Source organism: Spironucleus salmonicida, chromosome 1, assembly GCF_000497125.1.
Source record: "Spironucleus salmonicida strain ATCC 50377 chromosome 1, whole genome shotgun sequence".
In the NCBI taxonomy this organism is placed as follows: Eukaryota; Fornicata; order Diplomonadida; family Hexamitidae; genus Spironucleus; species Spironucleus salmonicida.
In genome coordinates, this window is record NC_090596.1 from 627,323 (window position 1) to 648,721 (window position 21,399).

The 21,399-nt window shown below is 33.5% G+C and overlaps 10 protein-coding genes across 10 annotated transcripts; 6 read left to right on the top strand and 4 right to left on the bottom strand. All coding sequences in view use genetic code 6, as the record gives it.

Moving 5' to 3' along the window:
• Nucleotides 1-5: 5 nt before the first annotated feature.
• SS50377_20347 (uncharacterized protein) lies at nucleotides 6-4,049 on the bottom strand (the record flags this gene model as incomplete). The annotated part of the gene is made up of 1 exon (XM_067904290.1): nucleotides 6-4,049. One exon carries the CDS (start codon nucleotides 4,047-4,049, stop codon nucleotides 6-8), a length of 4,044 nt encoding a protein of 1,347 aa, XP_067767772.1.
• Nucleotides 4,050-4,225: 176 nt separating this feature from the next.
• On the top strand, nucleotides 4,226-4,582 carry SS50377_20348 (uncharacterized protein; the record flags this gene model as incomplete). Its single annotated transcript, XM_067904291.1, has 1 exon — nucleotides 4,226-4,582. The coding sequence occupies one exon, from the start codon at nucleotides 4,226-4,228 to the stop codon at nucleotides 4,580-4,582; it is 357 nt and encodes a 118-aa protein (XP_067767773.1).
• Nucleotides 4,583-4,777: 195 nt separating this feature from the next.
• SS50377_20349 (histone H3) lies at nucleotides 4,778-5,209 on the bottom strand (the record flags this gene model as incomplete). Its single annotated transcript, XM_067904292.1, has 1 exon — nucleotides 4,778-5,209. One exon carries the CDS (start codon nucleotides 5,207-5,209, stop codon nucleotides 4,778-4,780), a length of 432 nt encoding a protein of 143 aa, XP_067767774.1.
• Nucleotides 5,210-5,488: 279 nt separating this feature from the next.
• On the top strand, nucleotides 5,489-5,947 carry SS50377_20350 (Peptide methionine sulfoxide reductase MsrA; the record flags this gene model as incomplete). The annotated part of the gene is made up of 1 exon (XM_067904293.1): nucleotides 5,489-5,947. One exon carries the CDS (start codon nucleotides 5,489-5,491, stop codon nucleotides 5,945-5,947), a length of 459 nt encoding a protein of 152 aa, XP_067767775.1.
• Nucleotides 5,948-6,689: 742 nt separating this feature from the next.
• On the top strand, nucleotides 6,690-7,817 carry SS50377_20351 (uncharacterized protein; the record flags this gene model as incomplete). The annotated part of the gene is made up of 1 exon (XM_067904294.1): nucleotides 6,690-7,817. The coding sequence occupies one exon, from the start codon at nucleotides 6,690-6,692 to the stop codon at nucleotides 7,815-7,817; it is 1,128 nt and encodes a 375-aa protein (XP_067767776.1).
• Nucleotides 7,818-7,954: 137 nt separating this feature from the next.
• SS50377_20352 (uncharacterized protein) lies at nucleotides 7,955-12,820 on the top strand (the record flags this gene model as incomplete). Its single annotated transcript, XM_067904295.1, has 1 exon — nucleotides 7,955-12,820. One exon carries the CDS (start codon nucleotides 7,955-7,957, stop codon nucleotides 12,818-12,820), a length of 4,866 nt encoding a protein of 1,621 aa, XP_067767777.1.
• An 86-nt stretch (nucleotides 12,821-12,906) lies between these two features.
• SS50377_20353 (uncharacterized protein) lies at nucleotides 12,907-16,071 on the top strand (the record flags this gene model as incomplete). The annotated part of the gene is made up of 1 exon (XM_067904296.1): nucleotides 12,907-16,071. One exon carries the CDS (start codon nucleotides 12,907-12,909, stop codon nucleotides 16,069-16,071), a length of 3,165 nt encoding a protein of 1,054 aa, XP_067767778.1.
• Nucleotides 16,072-16,075: 4 nt separating this feature from the next.
• On the bottom strand, nucleotides 16,076-17,176 carry SS50377_20354 (uncharacterized protein; the record flags this gene model as incomplete). Its single annotated transcript, XM_067904297.1, has 1 exon — nucleotides 16,076-17,176. The coding sequence occupies one exon, from the start codon at nucleotides 17,174-17,176 to the stop codon at nucleotides 16,076-16,078; it is 1,101 nt and encodes a 366-aa protein (XP_067767779.1).
• Nucleotides 17,177-17,199: 23 nt separating this feature from the next.
• SS50377_20355 (Dynein regulatory complex) lies at nucleotides 17,200-18,591 on the bottom strand (the record flags this gene model as incomplete). Its single annotated transcript, XM_067904298.1, has 1 exon — nucleotides 17,200-18,591. The coding sequence occupies one exon, from the start codon at nucleotides 18,589-18,591 to the stop codon at nucleotides 17,200-17,202; it is 1,392 nt and encodes a 463-aa protein (XP_067767780.1).
• A 142-nt stretch (nucleotides 18,592-18,733) lies between these two features.
• Nucleotides 18,734-21,064, top strand: SS50377_20356 (putative Spc97 / Spc98 family protein; the record flags this gene model as incomplete). Its single annotated transcript, XM_067904299.1, has 1 exon — nucleotides 18,734-21,064. One exon carries the CDS (start codon nucleotides 18,734-18,736, stop codon nucleotides 21,062-21,064), a length of 2,331 nt encoding a protein of 776 aa, XP_067767781.1.
• Between the last annotated feature and the right edge of the window lie 335 nt (nucleotides 21,065-21,399).

Below are 21,399 nucleotides of genomic sequence, written 5' to 3' on the forward strand. Positions count from 1 at the left end.
AACTATCAAACTCTCCACTAGCTACTAGTTTATAGAACTCTTCCTACAGGGTCGCGACCTCTTGGGACTGTTATAATTCCTTTAAGGCAAAGGATCACAATAACTATTACTATTATTACAATTAAAATAAAAACCACAATTAAAATAATTGCCCAACTAGGAATTAAAAGACCATTTCCTAAAATAGCTGCAAAATTGACAATTTATATCCGAGCATACTCGATCTAATTACATTAACAAGTCAACATTCCTTGTTATGCAACATTCGTACAGTTTAAAGTTTAAAGTGGAGTAACAATCTAACACCCATAATTTGAATTTATTATAGCATTTTGAACTACAACATGTACATCGCCATCCGTAAAATGCATTTAATTACCTTATTAAATTCCAAATTAACCTTTTTCTATACAAGTAGAAATACCATTAATAGTATGAAAAATACTTGCCTACACAATATTTCCATTCAATGTAAAATCTTATAAGCTTTATTACTCACACTAATTTGCTGGGTTAGAAGTCAGCATTAGTTAATTCGTTCCACTCTTATATAATTATTTTATTTTTAACCCCATTGGTAATGAGAATTCATTGAAAATTTGTTATTATTTATAAATTACATCCTAAATAGCATTAAAAATTGCTGTAGTATTAAAAATTGATAGAATTTATGAGAATTATAAAAATAAATTCGTTGAAATAAACCCAGTAGGAGATTAAATTTTATTAAAATTAGTAGCTAAATCTACCTAAAACTATGCTTAAATCAAGTTTCTATCAGAAGTACGTAAGAAATTCAATAATTCAATTGCTTTTGTTGAATATGGGAAAAGTATAGAGCAATTGGATTTCTAAGCAGTAAGACATAAGATATACTAATTAAAAACAATATTAGCTAGCTATTGATTTCCTTGAAGGGAATTTATGACATTATTTCGCATAACAATTGGCATTTAGTCGTAGCTTTATTATGAAGGTATCGCTACTGCATTTCTTACATCAATTAATAAAACCCCAGTATCACACTATTAAATAGTATTGCAAACCATTATTCTAGCTTCACCTTCTTTCTAAACAACACTTGCAGCAGTTTGATTAACACTAATATGCATTGGAGAAAATCCAGGGCATACTCCTAATAAATTGGAAAATGTTGAAGTTTAACCTGAGGCTGAACCAAATGTCATTTTACAGGTAGCTGCTGCCCCTTCTACCAAATTTTTATTTAAATTAATGGTAACTAATGCAGTTCCAGTTACCACTGCACCAGCTGACGCTGCGAAGCTTAAATCAATTGACGCAGGTAGCACTGCACAAGTAGCTGCATTTTCAAACTCTGAATAAAATGTTTAGTTTTAAATAAAAAACTTAGCCAATAAATTACATGTTGCGGTTATTTTAATAGTAAATTAAAGTGGATCTAATACTGTTGCTGTAGGAATTGGACTTGTTAATGATATTAAATTACTTGATGGAGATAAAGAATACTTTTAGTATGAGTATGTTGAAAAAATAGTTTAGTAAAAGAAAAATAAGGTTGATTTCTTAATGGTTATTTATTCCAGAGAAGTTAATACTAAATCAATATCACACATATCTTAATAATTAATTTACAGTGTATATACTCCAGAAACTAATAAAGGAGATAAAATATTAATTGAAAATGTTGATGGTGATTACTAAGTTAGTTAAACAAGAATATTTTATTTAGCTAATGAAACTTAAATATTTTTAACATTTTACGATTAAACAGTAACTATTAAGTCAGCATTGGTACAAACCGTTTCGGTACACGTCATTTTATCTTAATTTTAAATAGAAAAAGCTAACGACGGAATTTGGATATTGTAATTTTGAGATGGGTAAAATTTATTAAATCTAGTCGTTAAGCTAACACTTTTTATTAAGGTACTTACAGCAGTAACCTAAACTTCATGAAAATGATCCTACTTGTTCGGAACAAATATGCCATTTTCACAAACTTAGACTCCTTATACATCTTAGTTTGTAAAATCTACCCAAGGATCGGCAAATAGTGCAAAAATTGGTTTTGCTAGCGCAGCTCCATTTAATAAAAATTCAGTTTTATTGAGCTACATAAGTTTAGATAAATTAGAGCTTTAAGAATTGATAAAAAATTAAGGAGAATTCAGAGTAACCTAAAATTTTGTTTATGCACATGTACATAGACCAGCTCCGACTGTTAATGGAACTTAAGAATTTATGAAATCACAAGGAACTGCTAGTAAAGCAGCTGTATTACAAGGAGCAACTGCAGCGAAAGCTAGAGTTGGAACGATTGTTAAATCAAAATTTTAGAGTGATTGTATAGTATCAAATTTTATATTAGTTCCTAAAATAATTATAGGAACTTAAAAAATTCCAACTACTTACGATGACATTATAAGAGTATTATTGCATAAAGAATTAGAAGGAAATATAAGAGAATATTCACCTTCTGGTGCAGTTGACATAGTGGCAAATGTAAGATTTAATATTTTGGTTGTTTAATTGTAACTGATAGTAGTAGCTGGAATAGCAAAACCTCTATTTTATAACGAATATTTAGATAACGTTAAATCAACTATTTAAAATTCTTGCATATTTGCTGATAATACAAACTAATAATTATCATACAACAATGGTTCATTAAAAACTAAAACTGCATTTTACGCAGCTATTTCAAAGGTTTCTCTAAAAGTAGTTCTAAAGCAGCCTAAATATGAAGCTGTATATTTAGATACTCCCGCAACAACATTTACTTCAATATTGGGGTTATTTTAAATAGCACCACCTACAACAGGCTTAAAAGTACACTGATATGCGTTTGAGATTGTAATAGTTTAAGTAATTGAAGCAAGTGATATAGGTGGTGAAAAACAGAAAATGTTAACATTCATATTCGTATTGTTCGGTGTATTTGTAAGTGTGAACTAACTTTTGCTAATAAATAAGAACTATGTAAGATTCTTTCTAATAATATCGCTTAAATCAATATTAACAATACTATTCTCCGTAATTAAATATTATCCTGAAAACTGGATATTTAATTATTCAATTACTGGATTATATACGCATCTGCTAGTATCTAAAGTATCAATACCATTAGAAAAAACTAATAAATTACATATATTTTAAATTGCAGTAAAGTTTTTAGACATACTTAGGAATGTTGATGTAATTTAACATACTTATGTTTAAACGTTACAAGTTATAGGAGCAGTATTTTAAAACTCAATAAACTTTAAATTTTGTATAACTAAAGGATTTGAATTTATATAACTATGGTCACAACTATCTTTAAAGACTCCTTAGAACTAATAAACACCTAGTGGTTTAATAGGAATCAATAAAGAAGAAGCAGTAAGTGCACCATCAGTAAAACTTTGAATAGTAGTAGATTATAGAGTATAAGAAGTTAGTAACACATTTTAGAATATACCAGGAATCTAGATTGACATTGATTGATTATTAACAATTAACTCAGTATTAATTTAAAAATTAGGTCGTAAAATATTTGTAGTAGCCACTGAATAGACTTACCGAACTCCAAAACATGTAATAAATTATATATCTGCAGCAGTTTCTTGAGTTAAAAATGGTCTACAATTTCCATTATTTGAAAAATTCCCTGAATACAAAGTGCTTGTGATTTTTCCACAAAATCTTTGTAAAACTGGAATTTATGGAGGAGCTGTAAATTCTATGTTAAAAGTTTAATCTGGAGGGTTTGAATACTTCAATTAAACTAATGCAACATCAAATATGTAAATAAAATTTTACCCCGTACCATCAAAAGAAAATGTGCAATCTAAGTTGCCACTAAAAGAATCATATGAACATTAACAATAATTTTTTCGTTATAAGTCGATAGAAAAGAAGCTCGTTTCGGGAGCTGGTAAACCAGAAGCTTTAAGTACAGGATGTAATGAACTACATAAATTTATAACACTAAATGTTAAACCAGTCGCTAAAACTTATGTTCCAGTTGATTTACAGGTCTAATCATTGCATTCTATTGCAAATACTTGTAATGTAATAATCATCATTTATAATTTGGAATTTTAGAATTATATAATATTATTATAAAATATTACTAAACTATATTTATCCTACTAAATCAAAGTGATATTTTATAAAATTATACTATAGATAATCAAATCTAAATTTAACTATATATTTTTATAAGTATAATATAAGAGTAACTCCCTTTTATTTTATTCTAATGCCTAACTATGAATCATGCTATAAGATATTTTACTCTAAATTTTACCGCCCCTTAGCCGATCAAAAACAGACCAAGCAAAAGACGAGGACCTCATTCTTAGGATATGAAGTAAAACAGTCCGTGAATGAGTAATATCCCGTGCCACCACTGCCAGAGCTACACTCCACGAAAGCGAGGACGAGTAATAATATGGCAAGACACGAATTAGACGCCATCATTGATGAATTCGAGGCGACATCTGCGATTGGCAGAAGCCAGGAGCTGTACGAGATGAAAGTTACGAAGTTGAGGCAGTCGAGCGACGTGCGGAAGAGCCAGTTCCAGAGCAAGCGCCTGAGCTTGGGTGAGATGTGACAGTCACTAAAATAGTTGGTTCGCTCTGCGGGTGGTGTGCCGGATCTGGCCGAGTACACGCCCGCCTAGGTAACTGGGGTATTGGTTCCGGGCACAAACCACGATATAGGCACGGCCCACCCCTATTGACACCTTCCTGGTTGGGCACACCAGCTACGCTCCTGAGTGATATATACATCCTATGAAATACAAAGCTCACTTCTTGTGGTCGGGCTGGGCGCGCTTGCCGATCCGGGTGGCGAGCTCCATGTCGGGCTGCATGATGGTGACGCGCTTGGCGTGCTCGGCGCACATCTGCGTGTCGACGAAGAGGTTGATGAGGTAGTTCTCGGAGGCCTCCTGCAGCGCCTGGATGGCGAGGCCCTGGAAGCGGACGTCGTTCTTGTTGTAGTTCGTGACGAGCTCACGCACGAGCTTGGAGAAGGGCAGCTTGCGGATCAGGAGCTCGGTGGACTTCTGGTACTTCTTGATCTCGCGCGTGGCGACCGCGCCCTGCTTGGACCTGCGTGTCTTCTTCACGCCCCCGGCGGTGCCAGCGGTCTTGCGGGCCGCCTTCCGGGCGATGGTCTTCCGGGGGGCCTTGGTGGCGGAGGTGGACTTCCTTGCGGTGTGCTTCGTGCGGGCCATTTTTGAAGGAGGGAACCGGGCCGGAGCGGCGCCGGCGCGCGAAACCAGCTATCTAAAAATATAGAGTTAAATAATTTATTTTATTTTATTCCTTCTATAATACAACATTTTATGCCCACCTACAAAAATATATAGTATTGTTTGTTCATATAACATATAAAACTAACATTTTCAATATACTTTTTTATCTATAAATTTTATTTCGTATAACAATATTAAATCTAAACTGAAATGAAACTATTTCATAGTATTATATAATAATAGTATTGAGTATAAAAGATGTCACTATATCTAGCTGCTGGGTGTTTTTGGGGAGTTTAATAATAAATTGATTTATTAGAGGAAATTTTAGAATCACAAACTGGATATGCAAACTCAGCTACAGCTAACCCAACATATCAATAGGTAAGTACTAGGAAAAATATTGCAACTGAATGTGTACATGTACAGTATAACCGTTCAGAAAAGGTATTATTTAAGATTTTATATGCATATTTTAAGATATTAGGAAGACGAATTTTACATCAGAAGCCTCTATAATACAAAAATGCAATATTTGTTATTACAGAGCAGGATTAATAATTGGTAAATCAAGTTTTCAATTAAATAAAATTACAGTATTAATAGCCGTTGTACTTTGAATGTTCTTTACTAAAGAATTTCTGTTTGGCAGAAGACATGCACTAAAAGTATTATCAGAAGAAGGATATGCAATGTTTATGTACTGAAGAGAAATGATTATATACATAAATAATTTATTTTCCCAAATTATTTTAATAAGTTTTATTTATAAATTAACCAGATTTTTAATTGAATAATTTGATCTATAAAATTTACAGGAAGTTACATTATTTTACAAAATAAATCATAAAATTTACTCTTAACTTAACTATTCTATCCTAGTATCCTTCAGCAATTAAATTTATTTAATTATATCATCAATAACAAGACATATTATATTTTTCTATTCAATAGATAATAATTTACAATAAGACTAAAAAAAGTTACTGCAAACTATTTTAATAGAATTAGTCAGTTATTTTTTAAAAGACTTGTATATGAATAAAGTTTTGTTAATCTTATAATATAACTAGACAACTAAGTATTATTTACTAAAAGTATAATAAATATTCTATAATCTGCAATAAATAAATTAAATTCGTAAATCACTAAAACCATATCTTAAAACATATTTGATAACAAAATCAATTATGAATACAAATTATTTGATTAATTTTTCTTATAGAACAGTGTTACTTCAATTAATAATAATTATTCCTTTTATCTTCAAATACAGTAAATATTCTTATTAATGTCAAACGCAAATATTACAATAATAATAATTTAATAGTAAATATTTTTAAAAAGGAAAATAAGAAGCATATATAATTATAATCTTTTCTTTTCAAAAATGCGCTCCCCTTATAATTATCCACGACCTTTGTCGTCTTTCACAACTTCGCCAACTAGATAATAACATATGAGACCATATACATCTAAGGCACAGTAATTCTAATTTAGGTTAGATAATTCTGAAGTGTAAAAAGTTGATCTTATTTAGTTATCGAATTCTCTATAATAATCGCAATTAGTTTAAGAGTCAGAAATTAATGTTTTGCAATAAGAAAATGAATAATTAAATGCTGCACTTATCCTACTTAAGGATTAATTTCATTTAAAAAAACTTAGCTATGACGAAAATTTTTAAAAATTGTAGGATGAGAATTTTTAGCTAAAACGTGAAAATTACTCACTTAATTAACAGAATGAAATATTTCATAATAAAATTAATGATTTAAATATTTAAAAAAATAACTTTGTGAGACAAAATGTTTAAGTTTTAAATGCGATGGATAAAAACTTTAGTGATGAAATACGAGACATTGGTACTACATCAAAAAATCAGCTTATTGTAATTGGTAAACGACTTGATAAAATCAATAGTTATATTAAGTAATTAGAAATTAAATTTAATAAATAATAAATAGATAAATAAGTCATAGTTGATGAAATTAATGGATTAGTGTAAGATAAGAAAAATTTACAAAAGGAGTTAATTTTTGCGCAAACTAAGGTCTAATCTTAAGATTAAGAAATATAGACTGCAATATTTTCAGAAGAATAAGAGTTAAGACAAAGAATTATTAGTTGTAAAACAGAATTTCCTATTTTTCCCACGGTTAGTGATGTTAAAAAATTATTTGCAGCGTTTACTGAGCATGAAAAGCGTTTGTTCTATACATTTATTGATGAAAAGTATATTAATAATGTGCTGAAAAGCGTTGACTTATTGGTGTGTCTAGATTTTCATTAAGTTGTAAAGTTTGAGGATTTAGTAATATATTTATAAAACATGTGGGATAAAGATTTCGAGGTTAAGATAAAGTATTTTCTTAAAAAATATAAGGTAATGTTACAAATTCCTGAACGAATAGGATATTTAGGTATGCCATTGTTCAATACTGATAGAATTGAAGAGGATGACTCGGAAGATGTTTGGATGATAATAATGGTATGGTTTATAATTTTAGATGGGAAAAAGCATTTTGATAAAGATGATATAATTTTTAAAATTGAAGATACAGAATTATGCTGGTTTGAACCATGATGATATTGAGTATTATGTTATTCCTTTCCTTATTAATATTATTCCTCATTTTTAATATATAATTGTTAATTGTATTCATATTAAATTGTCCTATCCATAATATAGACCGATAATAACATATATTAGTCTTTCCGCAAATGTAAGTTAAATTATCAATAGTTGAAATTAACGGCATCCCTGATGGTCCCATACAATTTACAGCATCGGTTCTAGATAAGCATGTACTACTATAAGAATAAGGAGCATAAATTATTATTTCAGAAGAAGATTTGTTAGTAGTATTTAATGAATAAAATTCACTTTTTAAGCATAATAAAACAGATTTAAATACATTAGTCACTGTATTGATCAATTAAAGAATATATATTGATCTAATCATGTAACAAACTATAGCTTAAAAAAAGACATAAGAGATTGTTTTTACACCTATCGATTCTTAATACATTGATCTTCTAGTGTTTTTTAAAAATCCATAATAATAACGTGTTACTAATGTTAATTTATAATTTTCCTAGAATATTTCTCTCATACTTTAAATTGATTTTTAGTCAACTATAACCATAAACAATATCGCGACATTTAGTTTAACTGCTATGAATTTTCTTAGCATGCCTACATGCTCATGGGCGTGTGATTTGGTGGTTGATAATGATGTATATAGATTTTAATAATTTGAGGTAGAAACCAATGAAAAACTAGACATAAATAAATTGTAGTTACAATAACGTACTTAGCTGTCAATTAATGATATTTAAGCATATTCAGAGCTATAAAACACTAATAACTTCTCGTTTTTCGAATCTCATTAGTAATTGGCGAATTATACTTGCAACGCTATATAAGCGTTTGATCTCGGCACATCTGAAGCTTTTGAACTATTTTATATATCAAATAGGCCTCTTAATTAAATTTATTGTATTCCAAATCTGTCAAACTAGGTAAATTTTGACAACATTCACGCAATTTTTTACCCAAAATTTAACCTTCTGAAAAAGCTCCAAATGCTATCTCAGCCGGAATGTTCAAAATTCAAACAACTGAAAGACAGCCCAGTACCACTTGAAACCATCGGCCCTGTAAATAATACCAAAATTAACGATTTCACGCGTGCACAGCTGTATCAGACCTCACTGATGGACGCACCCTTTGACATAGATCTAATGGAATACGCCCTAGTTTTTGAGCTTTCTGGAGCCGAAATCAAGGACCCCACAAAGAAAAATTACCTTCTGAACGTCCTGGACTTCCCCTGCCCGCTGGATCTCAAAATTCACGCGATTCCGCTAAAAATCGAAAAGCTGACCGCGCAGCCCACAGACACCAAACCGTCCAAAGGCAAGACAACAGAGGCCGTATATTCTGACAATTCTCCCAACTACACACTCCGAAACCGCCTCGTAGGGGCGAATTTTCTCGTCGAGCAGCTGCAGAAAACGGCGATTGAGGGCCTCAGCTGCGTTGGCAAGGACAACGAATTCGTGCGAAAGCTGCTAGCGGGCTATGGCGCGAATTGCGAGAATCAAAATACAGCGAAAACGCTTATAAAGTAGCTCCTGAAGCTCAATTTCATCGTCGTTCTCGGCGCTGGCACTTCCCCACCACACATCCCTAGCACGCGCTTCCTGGCGAGTGCGCAAAAGCCGATTTCGCTCGTAGGAGACTTCAGCCGAAAACTAGCAGGAAACGCGCCAGTTTTGACCCCGAAAAGCGCTCCACTGGCGTTTCACGCCATCGAGCTGAAACCTTCCGCACAGCTCAAAAAGCACATGATTTCGCTTCTGCAGAGCCTGGCGGAGCGCTACGTCCTGGCGCAGAAGCCAACGAGCTCGATGCTGCAGTCGCTCTCTTGCAAGGAGGCGCTGGAGGTCGACAGGATCGTCAGGCGCAAGCAGCTGGCGCTGCGCGGCATTCAGGGAAAATTCACGCAGGAAACCGCGAAGGCGCGGCTTGAAATCCAGGACCAGCTGAGCATGGGGGAGTTCCAGGAGATCGTGCAGGGAGAGGGCTTTCTGGAGTCGATTGTGCGCATCATCGAGCCGCAGATTCTCGATTTGGCGTAGCAGGGCTTTTCGAGCCTCAAGGGGCTCATCGCTGAAATTCAGATCATTTTGGAGCACTAGGTGTCGAAATTGAACAGTTTCGCGAGCAAAATTAAGCCGATTGCGCACTTTGCGCAAATTAAGCCCACGGGGCTGAAATCGCCCTAAATACTTTCGAATATTAGCTCTCAAGTAGAGATAGATTCGCTGGCATCGAGCTAGCAGGATGAGCTGGTGATGGAAAATTAGGATACTCGCGTAATTTTAGGCCCTCAGTTGAACTAGATCATTTAGTTAATCTCAACTTATGATGCTTAATACATGGAGTATTCTTTTTAAGCACTAATTTCAATTTTAGCTAAAAACCCAATTAGTGCGTTCTCATGTAAGGATTTCAGACTATTTATTTAACTTTTAGTGTATTGTGGATTTCTGATGTCATAACCACATGAAATTTAGGCAGTTGAAGATTAGTCTAGGATAAATTAATATCTAAAGTAACCTACCTCGATCGTTATTACAATGAATTCAACTCCAGAATTTTAGGCATTTATACCCAGTTCAGTGGCCATGTTGAGTTTGGCTTGGATCAAAACTGAGCGCTTTTTGACAATATTAGCAGATTAAAAGGATAAATTTGTTAACTGTTCAGGAGAAATAACTGACGAGGAGGATAAACCTTTAACAGCAAATATGACAACATCTAGCTAACGTGAAAAACGATTAGGGGAATTTGTTTAAGAATAAACTCAATAAAACAAATGTTGTGAAGTTAATGAACACGAAAGCTTATAATTACTAAAAAACATTATTGAGGATGATGATGACTTTAGTTTAAATATTATTTACAATGGTTTATTAGTTAAGAAAAATGTTTGGAAAAGTACAGATAGCAAAATGGACATATTATCTAAGTTGTAAAGTTATAAATATACAAAGTAAGATATATCTAGTATTTTAGAAAATATGGGGTTCCCGTATTTTTAAATGACATAGCATGAAAGATTCAATCTTATTTGTTATTCAGACTTAGTTATTTACAATGATGAGGCTGGTAAAAGAAGACAGATGACTATTTATGAAGCAAATAATAAAGATATTGATCTTAGACTTAATAAGCCAGGAATTTGGATAATTATGTCGTTTTTATACATATTGTGGAAGAAAAACTTAATAAGTGTTAAATAAATAGATATTAGTATTTAAAATGCAGTCAATAAATTATATCAAACACATTAGATGGAATTTAGAGGTATTTTATAAGATCTTATTGATAAATAAGAGGAAGATAGATTTATTGCTAGCAGTCAAAGTAGCTATAGAGCTGGAACAGCTTGTAACTAAAAATAAACTTAATAAGCTCCCACATATGTAAATCTATTACCAAAAGTATAGTCAATTCAATAAGGAATTGATACTAAAAAGCCTATGGAAAAGCACGTATCGTATAATTAACTAATGGCAATTTAAGAACATATTTGTCAGTAAATGCCTCAAATTTAGCATATTTTACCAACAAGGATAGCATTTACTACTGACGAGGAGTATATGGATTATTTATTAAACAAATGTATTCCTGGTGATAAACTAAATATCGAAGATTAAGATCGTATTTACTATTCGAAAGCAACGGCATTAATTAATCTAAGCGAGTGGTTATGTTTAAGAGGTGAATAAACAATAAGTAAAATGGCATATGAAGAAGCGTAAGTATTTATCTAATAAATCAAAACAGATTATAGTTTTGTGTAAACTATGCATTAAAGAGTTCACTTAGTTGTTATCCGTTAATTATTTTTCAGTAAGAATTACAATTCTGTTATTGAATATACTGATTTAGTAAAATAATAAGGTGGAATTTTATACTAGAAGATGAAGAACTCGCCTTAATATAATTTACTTCGTTCAAAATCTTTCTTAGAAGCATATGTTCAAAAAAGAAATGGAGAAAATGTAAAAATTTACAATACTTTCGTTGACATTTTAGCCTTACTAGAAGAAATCAATAAAAATACATTTTAAGCATATTATGCTTAAAATAAATCTAAAGGTGATTTTGATGACTTTAATAAAGGAAGTACTAATATAGGAGAGATAGGATTTTTTGATGCAAGTTTTGGTTATGGTTTAATGACATGTTTTATATCCTGTGTTGGTATAACTGATCATATTAAGTAAATTTACTTACCAATAGACTTTATCAATATAAGAAAAGTTAAGAAAGATTAATTGCCTATGACAGCGACTGCATTTTTATAAGATTAATCAATTGCGAATGATAGAAATTCATAAGAAACATTAATAAATATGATTAATTCTGGTGAATTTGATGTTTTAGATTCGGTTTAATAATCTGCTAGAACTGAAGTTGAAGCTTCTAAGAAAAAATAGAAGAAGATCAACCTTAAAACTAATCAAGATTATAATGTTAGTGTTACTGTTGACGAATTCTAAGCAATGAGAAAATAAATTATATAAAACTAACAAGAAGGGTTAGTTAGAGACTCTCCAACTAGATAGCAATAACTGGTATCAAAACAATAAAGCTTAGTTTCTCAGCATACGAATATTAAATAAGCAGAATAAGTTTAAGATCAATTAAAAGAGACTTATAAATAAATTTAATCAGCTGCTATGGCATGCAAGTCATTTTTAGATAATTGGTCAGGGTTTGGTCCAGCATGGGCATTATATTCAATAATATAACTAGCAATGGGCAATGTGTCTGAGGCTAGAATGAGTTCAAGTTTATCTACTCTGTTAAGTCCACAAGTTCCAGAAACTTGGATAGCATGGTCTGCATGTGAGCTTTTCAACGCTTTAAATGTTAATGGAAGCTATGATGTAATAATGGATGTTTACAAGTAAATAAGTGCGATGGGTGTCACAAAAAGCAAAGCTATTGATATTTGGGAGGAAGTCGTAAGATTGGTGGAAAGTTAGAAATAGAAGAATAATAAATGATTCTAATACTTTACATTATTCAAATATTTTATAATATTTTATCAATTATAATATATTAGATAATAATATTAAGAATATAATAAACAATGAATTAAATAGATGCAATCCTTAAATATATCAAGAGACCATTAGTTCATTACACACTATCTGAAAATTTATAAAATTTATTGTAAAATTATCATAGAACATCACTTTTTAAATCTCTTTCAATGCTACCTCCTACTTTAGTAAATTTCCCTTTATCATTTATAAATTCATAAGGCAAGTAAGAAAAAGCATTTATTGAACATGTTAGTTTTAGGTATTTGCCTTTAAGTTCTGAGATCCCATCACCTCATTACCATACTATTCAACCTTAATTAAATTAAACATTTGAGAATATATTTAAAAAGTCTGCTTCGGTTAATGGACTTGCCGCATATATCAGAGGTTTAGATTATGATTATTCTGATGAAATATTTTCTTAAGTTCATTTTATATCCTCTGACGAAGAAATTCCTACTAATTTGCCTTCACAAGTTATACTAGTGATTTTACCTGGACCAAGGACACCCCCACCTAGTTAAAATATTAAAAATACTTTAATTAGAATAAGCTCTGGATTACCATTTACACCACAAGCTATTAATGAATTTTTAGAAATATTTATGGTTGATGACTAAAATAAGCTTGATAATCCGTAGTTCTCATCATTCCTACTATAATTTCAATAAAAAATTGCACCAATTGTATTAGATAAGATTTAATAATCACTACTATCGACTTCAAAAATTGCTAACTAAAGAAAATTATTTTCATCAGCAAACAATGATGAATTTCGCTTAAAAACTGGTAGCTATTTATACTTACTGAATCTTTAAACTCAAGCGTCTGATTACTTTAAACTAATCCAGAGTTCAAAATACTTAGTTTTTGCACTAGAAAGACTTAATAGGATTAAGCACTGCCAATTCAGTTAATAGTTACTTTTGCTAGCTCAAGATACTGGTAATCTAATATGTAGAAGAATTACAATATTGATGTTTATTTAGTCTAGAGATAATGAAATTTATAATAATATTTTAAGTGGGTAAATAATGTACTCTGAATATGTAAATAGTATTCAAAATGCACATTGCTATTTGATAGCATATGATTATAATAAAAGGTTTGGTATACGAAATTTATCATTACTATATAACTCAGTCAAGATATATTTCTTATAAAAAATGTATGAAAACTCATATACTTTGTGCAATGAGTTAATTAAACGAACAATTAGGATTAGTGATAATGAACATGTTAAATAGAGTATTCTTACTATTTAAATAGGAAACTCAGTTGGAATAGATAGAGAAAAGTGCTTATAATTTTCAAGACAGATTGCTGGAATTAATGCAAAAGCAAAATCTCTTTCAAAAAATTTCAATAATAAATAATTAATTAGCAAGTGGATAGGAAAATAAATGGTAGAAATTTCTGAGTATCGTGTTATACAAAATGGTATAAGCTAAAATTTTGAAGAAATTGCTTTTAATCAAGATTTTGTTATGGAAAGTTAATTAGAGGCGATTCCATGTAGTCGAGCTGTTGTAATTTATAGGGCAATGAATACTATCAGAAAAATTCAATAAAATATAGAAATTGAAGAGATAAATCCATTCCTAGAAATTAATGCTTACAGAAATAAAAATTTATATAAAAATGAGTGTAATCAACTAAACTTGGATAATACACTTTTTAATGGTTGTTTTTGTATAGATAAAAATGAGTTAGTTTTGAATTAAGCAATTTATGGTAAATATTAAAAAGTTTCTTAATAATATAAAATAGGTGATGATATTTAGATTCTTATATTAGTAAAGTACAAGGCTGCATATTTTGATTCAATTGTATCAAATAGCTTATTAATATCAGAAAACTAGAAATTATAAATAACATAACAAATGCCGCTTTCTATTAATGATAATACAATACTTATTTTTAGGTTTAAGTTATAAGAAAATGAACATTTTACTCAGTTACAACTCACACTTAATGGCTAATAAATTATATTTACTGTGGATATTAAGTTTATTTTAAAATCTGAACGAATTTCAAACTTATGTTTATAATTACCTAAAACTATTAAAACAAATCATTATTATTAAGGTAAACTTACTTTAGATAAAGAAGAATAAACTAATATTTTGTTAACTTCTAATCTTAATTAACATATTTAGTTTGATTCAACAAAGTATTTTTAATTTGATTCTCCTAAAAATATTGATGATGTTCAAAAATTCTTAGACGTTCTATCCTTAGAAAATACAGATTTATAATTAATAATTTAAAATAAAGAATTTCGTTAAAATGCATTGTCTACCATCTTACTGAAAAAATTATAGTATAATTTGCTTATTTAAAAACAGTTTAAGGAAGATTTAAATATAACCTAAACAACATCAAATGATATTAATTTTACATTATAATTTTCCAAACCAGGAGCATATGTAGTTAGTCTTTATGTGTATGATGGATATCATTTTGCAAAGATCTAATAGCACATAGATGTCATCGAAGGAACCAAAAATATGACAAAGTTAGCCGGCTATAAAATTGTAAATAAATAGTTGAAATTCTATATTATGCGTGAAAATTAAGATAAAAATTCATTTATTTATTCTAATTATGGAAACTTAGATAGAATAGGTAAGGTTTCTGCATAAATTACACTATAAAGAAATATGTAACAAGATTAAAATATTGATAGCGTATTTTAGTATTACAAACGAATATTAATATCAAAAAGCCTAGATTAAATAATTTGCGTAGTAGATGATGCAATACATTAGTTAGATCAAATCACATATATAGAATCTAGCCAAGTAAAAGAACAATAGAAACTAGGAAAGTCGCTATTAGAAAAAGATATTAATGGTCTTAATATCATCTATAGTTAATATATATCAAGCATTTTAGCAAAATAACCTATAATGTTTATCACATTAGATGAATAAAAAATATGGTTTAATTATTCCAAAATGAACCTTGAATTAATTAGTGGATGTGTATATTAAGTATCAGAAGATATTGGGAAATTAAATATCGAACTTTTAAATATAACAGATTATTAATAAACTATTAGTGTCCTAATTCAACCTATTTTAGGATTTGTATAAGGAGATTTAATATTTGATATAATAGTTGAGAAATAATCTTATATATGCAAGGTTTTAGATTTTTATTCCACTATTAAAATTTTTCTAAATGCCTAGTTAGTATTTGAGTGAGTTTTCATTAGTGAATAGAGGATATTAATTTAGTAATCTCCTACTAAAATGATTCTTAATGATTACGTCGAACGCTACGGCAGTTAACTTAACCGTTATAAACACACTCAACATTTTTAACCCCCACTACACTTTACTCATCATTTCCAAATCCAAATGTATTTGGAATACTTTTTAATACTATATGTTCGTCTTAAAATATATTGTTGATCATTTCATCTAAACTAAAGCTCTAGTTGATAAAAGATTACTTCATAGGGGACTCTGGTTTCTTGCATAAAATTGCCTTCATCTATTCTTTTGAAAATCCAAAATCAGTTGCAATATCTTATAAACTAAACATTTTATCATCCTTTGCAATTACTTTTATTTTACGTTTAGGCCTATAAGTTTATCTGAATATTTCAGGACGTAGTACTTTTGTCTTTTAAATATCAATATTTGTTTCAATTTTAACAGCTGATACTTAATTTTTAGTATGTATTTCATTTTTAATACGCTTTCTTGACATATATGCAATAAACCCTTGATAATCTAATATTTTCAAACAAACCACACTGCGCTTTTAAACATTATCCTATTTACTATGCGTAGTAAGTTCTTATAACAGTCCTCTAGCATCATCAATCTTCTAATTCTAGACTTAAAATGTAGCTAAATTAAATTTAATCTAATCAATAATTGTTCTCCCAGAAATCGTCTTTTTAGCTTCACTTATTGCTTCGCGATAAAGCTCTACTCCAACTTAAAGCGACTTTTGGGTCGCTAATAATTATAAAATTACAGCAGAAAAAAGAGACTTTTAATCGCGAAACGGAACCAAATCAACAGTAATGGAGATTTCAGAGAAATCCGCAGTAGAACACCTTCTATTGAATTTTAGGGCTTTTTCCAATAAATTCTCATTTGTGGTTTTAAGGAGGTATATAATTTAAGAAAATGCGCGGCATTCTAGTGATGTTTTTGGACGTTTTTACAGCAGGGAAAATAACGATAATTAGATATCGATTGGGATAGTTGGTAGATACTGCAAAAACGTAACATGCTCTTTATATCCATCTAGTGGAGGATTTTCTGTAGAAAAGAAATCTGTGCATTTTTGCATTTTAAAGTGAAGTGAAAATCCTTTCACAGGTCGTCCCTGACCTCAAACGGCCTGAATCCGTCCATATCGCCGCAGTCGACACCGGCAGCAGTCATCTTGCTCCTGAACACCCTCAGAGCCTCGTTATAAAGCCGCATTACCCTCGCCAGCTCGAACGAAAGCTCTCGGATATTTCTATTTTTGCCCTCCAAAACGTTGTCAAGCTGGTTGCTGACGCTCTGGGCGACCGCACCGTCCAAATTTGCGGCTGCCATTACCTCGCCCAACGTGGCAGCCTTGTTCTCGAGCTCCTGCTGCAGCCCAACGATTCGCCTTTCGAGCACGTTCTGCCTGAATGCGCTGCGCTGCGCAACGTCGCTAACGGCGGCCTCAAATCGCGCCCTCAGCTCGTCCCTCTCGCGCGCCGTGTCCCTGAGTGCGATTTTCAGCTGATCGTTCTCCCACTGCATCTGGCTGTTCAAAAACTCCATTTTCTACGCCTTTGAGGAGTCCTTCGCCAACTCCTCGTTCAGCTTCTTCTTCTCGTCCAGCTCCTTCCTGAGCTGCTCGACCTCTGCTAGCGCGTTCTACAAGGGCTGCGTCAGCCTCCTGTTCTCCTGCGCGATTTCGAACATGAGCTGCTCGTTCGCGACCTGGCGCTTCTTCATCTCCTCGACCTCGTCCTTCAAGTTCTTGATGAGCTCCAAATTCGACCCCGTGATCTGCTGGTAGTACTCCTTCATCTTCGCGAAGTTCTTCTCGTGCTGCTTGATCAGCTGGTCGATTTGGTTGTTTTTAGCGTTTTCGATTTCGCTGATTTCGGCCTTTCTGCGGATTTCGCTTTCTTGGAGTGAAAATTGCAATTTGAATTCAAATTCTTTCAGCGAAGACCACAATTTCTGCTCATATTCTTCTCTGGAAAGCGATAACGAACGAGCGGACCGATCTTTCTGGGCCCTCAAAGTGTCCTGGGAGGACAGATTTTGCTCTTTCAGCGTCAGCTTCAGGGCGTCAATTTCGCGCAGGAGCTCGTTCTCGCGCGTCCTGTAGAAGTCCTCCTCGGCGCGCAGGGACTGCTCCGCTGAGTTCTTGAGAGAGGATGTCGTGTTCTGGTTCTGGTAGAGCACGTCCTTGATTTTCTGCTGGTAGACGCGCACCGCGACCGCGTGCGACGATGTGGCCTCCTCTAGCTCGCGCTGCAGCGCGGATGCCGTGTTCTTCAGGTTTGAGGACGTTTACGACTGCACCTCGTATAGAGAAGCGATTTTATCGCGTTCCAGCTAAAAGAAATTGCGCTCCTCCTGCTCTCTGCGGAGGTCTAATTTGGTCTGCGAAAGCTGCGTGTTTAGCTGCTCGATTTGTGCTGTGTAGTCGATCGTGCCTTCGGGCACCTTTGCCTTCTTGCCCTTCTTTCCCTTGGCCGATTTTGGAGGCATTTTTGCGGAAGTGATAGTGCGGAAATGTGGAGTGGTTTTGTCGTAGTTATTAATATTATATAAAGTTAAATAGTTAAAAATATGAAAAAGAATGTATTGATATTATATAGAGTTTAATCTAAAATTTTCCCTTTACAAACAAATGTCTGACGCTCCAATCTTGTCAAAATACGCATAATATCTTAATAAATACAAGCCTGACGCGCAAAGTACAACTTCAGACTACAAAAAACGCTTGGAAGAGTTGAAAAAATAAATTGTATCTCCAGTAACTCAGAAAAATTATATTCCTCAAAGCAAATAATAATAACTTTTGACACCTGCCTCGCCGATCAACCCGTCCAAGCTCATAATGGAAAACCAGCTCCAGCTCGACCTTAAGAACATTAAGAAACTTCAGACGCAAGCCCAGACGCAGCAGCAGTAGGCAGCGGCCGAGGAAGAAATAGCCCAGCTGTAGCCAAAACTGCAGGAGTATAAGCCACCAATACCATCTATTGCGGCAGTTCCAGACGCGCTGATCGACCCAAATCGGCCAGAATTGTCTGCAGAAATTCGCCAAAACTTACGTGAGGCGGACCTCCCAAAATGGTACAAACAATTAAGTTTTTCACTCCTTCAATAACCCTTTATTGCAGTCCCTAAAAGCACACCCAAGCTGCCTCAAAACGAGCTAGTTTTGGAGCGCCAGCTCGTCTGCGAGTGCTGTCAAATCCTTTTGGGTGCCAAGCAAACAGACGTGCTTTTCGTCGTCTCGAACGAGCAAAATTGCTCCGTCCAAATCGAAAATTCACTCTCTTTTTAGCAGAAGCAGACCATTTAGAAAATCATAAATTAGACGATTTCTGACCGAAATTCTGTCATTAAGCATATTCAACTCTATTAAGATCAAAACCTATCTAAAATGACCAGAAAATTCGGAAATTTGCTCTACGAAGCCGTGATAACGTTAGACAAAAGCATCGTTAGCATATAATAATCGGCCTAGATCTTGCTGGAATTAGATCAGAATCTCACCCAAATTTACTTCACGTACCAAATCCTCTCGTCACTAGTCCTTTCGGCCTCGAACAAGCAAGGTGCGCAGCTCATTCAGCACTTGGAAGAGTTCTATAAGGACCACGCTGGGCTCCCGCACTAGAAAATTGTTTCATATTTGCTCTTTGAAATGCTAAAATTTTATGCCGAAAATCTGCTTTTTGGCTTCATTTCCAGTGGAAAAATTCCTAAAAACGGGGAATTTTTGGTCGAAAATGTCGAGAAATCGTCAGATTTCCAGTACTTCAAACTAAGTAGTCAGCAAGTGCATTTGCTGGATCCAATTGCCTCTGAAATCGTCATTTTGGGCAGAAATTAACACATTTTAGAGCGGTTGAACGTTCACCGACAGGACGTCGCCCAGTCGTAGACGCCTTAGCTGCTGCAGCTCGCCTCGAACGGGCTCACAAGCGCTAATTTGGTACGAAAAATCAATTTGGACAACCCGTCGCCGTTATATCAGTTCGTTCAGCAGCACGCAAAAGCGAGCCAGTAGCTGCTCCTGACGGCTTTGCAGTCTGAGCATCACCTGGTTGCTACTTTCCACTCAATCAACAAATTCTTCCTTTTCGCACCATCTGACCTCTACCAAATCTTTTTGGAGACCGCACAGGCGGAGCTAGATAAGCCGAAGACGCAAGTGAATCTGATACGGCTGAATAACTTGTTTCAGCTGTCTGCGTAAACATCGTCGCTGAAGTTAGACGAAAATATCGAGAACGTGTCGATTTCGACGTCAGAAATGAGCTTTTTGTAGATTTTCGAGCTCGTTAACTACGGAAAAGTGAGTTCACAGGCGCCTGATAGCGTTCCCAAGATCCTTAACTCACTTCAGCTTAACTTTCGTGTTAGCTTCCCACTTTCGATCGTTTTCAACGAGGAGCATTTCACCGTTATGAACCTTGTATTCCGACGTTTCCTGCGTCAAAAACTGGTCGAAATCACGCTCAACTCGACGTGGAAACGGTTAAATGAGCTGAAAGTGACGCGCCAGAGCCGTCGATTTAATTTACTCTACCGTGTGCTCAACAAGCAGCTCAGCTTTGTTAACATTTTCAACTTTCACACCAACCTTGCTGTACAGCAGGTCCAGGAGTCCTTCAAGACCAACATGCGTCTAACGGCCTCGCTGGACGACTTTGACAACAATCTACGTGACTTTCAGCGCTAACTCATAAAGCGGCTAAAGCTTACCAACCAGGGCACGGTGAAACGCACTGATCGAATTTTCGCTGACTGCCTCGTTTTCTGCAACTTCGTCGAAAAGAACTTCAGTGTCGAAACAAAGGAGGTCGTGCGTGAGAAGGTGCAGTACCGCGGTGGAGATGCACTAGTGGTAGTTATAGAGCAAAATCGCACGGCATTGGAGAAGTTGGAAGCGGAGTTTGACCGCAAGCAGCTGGAGTGGGCGAACGAGGCAAGCTTCGACGAGTGAGTGGTGTGAATTAGAATATTTATGATCTCTAATTGTTAGAGTATCAGATGGTGAATACTATAGCAAAAGAGGCATAATGATACAGAATGCACTATGTGTGAATATTATTCACATATTGAAGTTTTAGTTGAAGTGAGAGAAATGTACAGGTGAGATTTATTGGTTCAATTTGGGTGTTGGGATATGTAAAGGAAAATGTGTGTAGGTAAAGAGGAGGCGATAGTTCAATTCCTGCTGGGGCAATGAATGCGGCACGGATTATATCAGAAGGATGGTAAAATTTGCGGAAGGTCTAGTTACAGTCCAGAACCGTTAAGGAGGTAACTAAAATACAA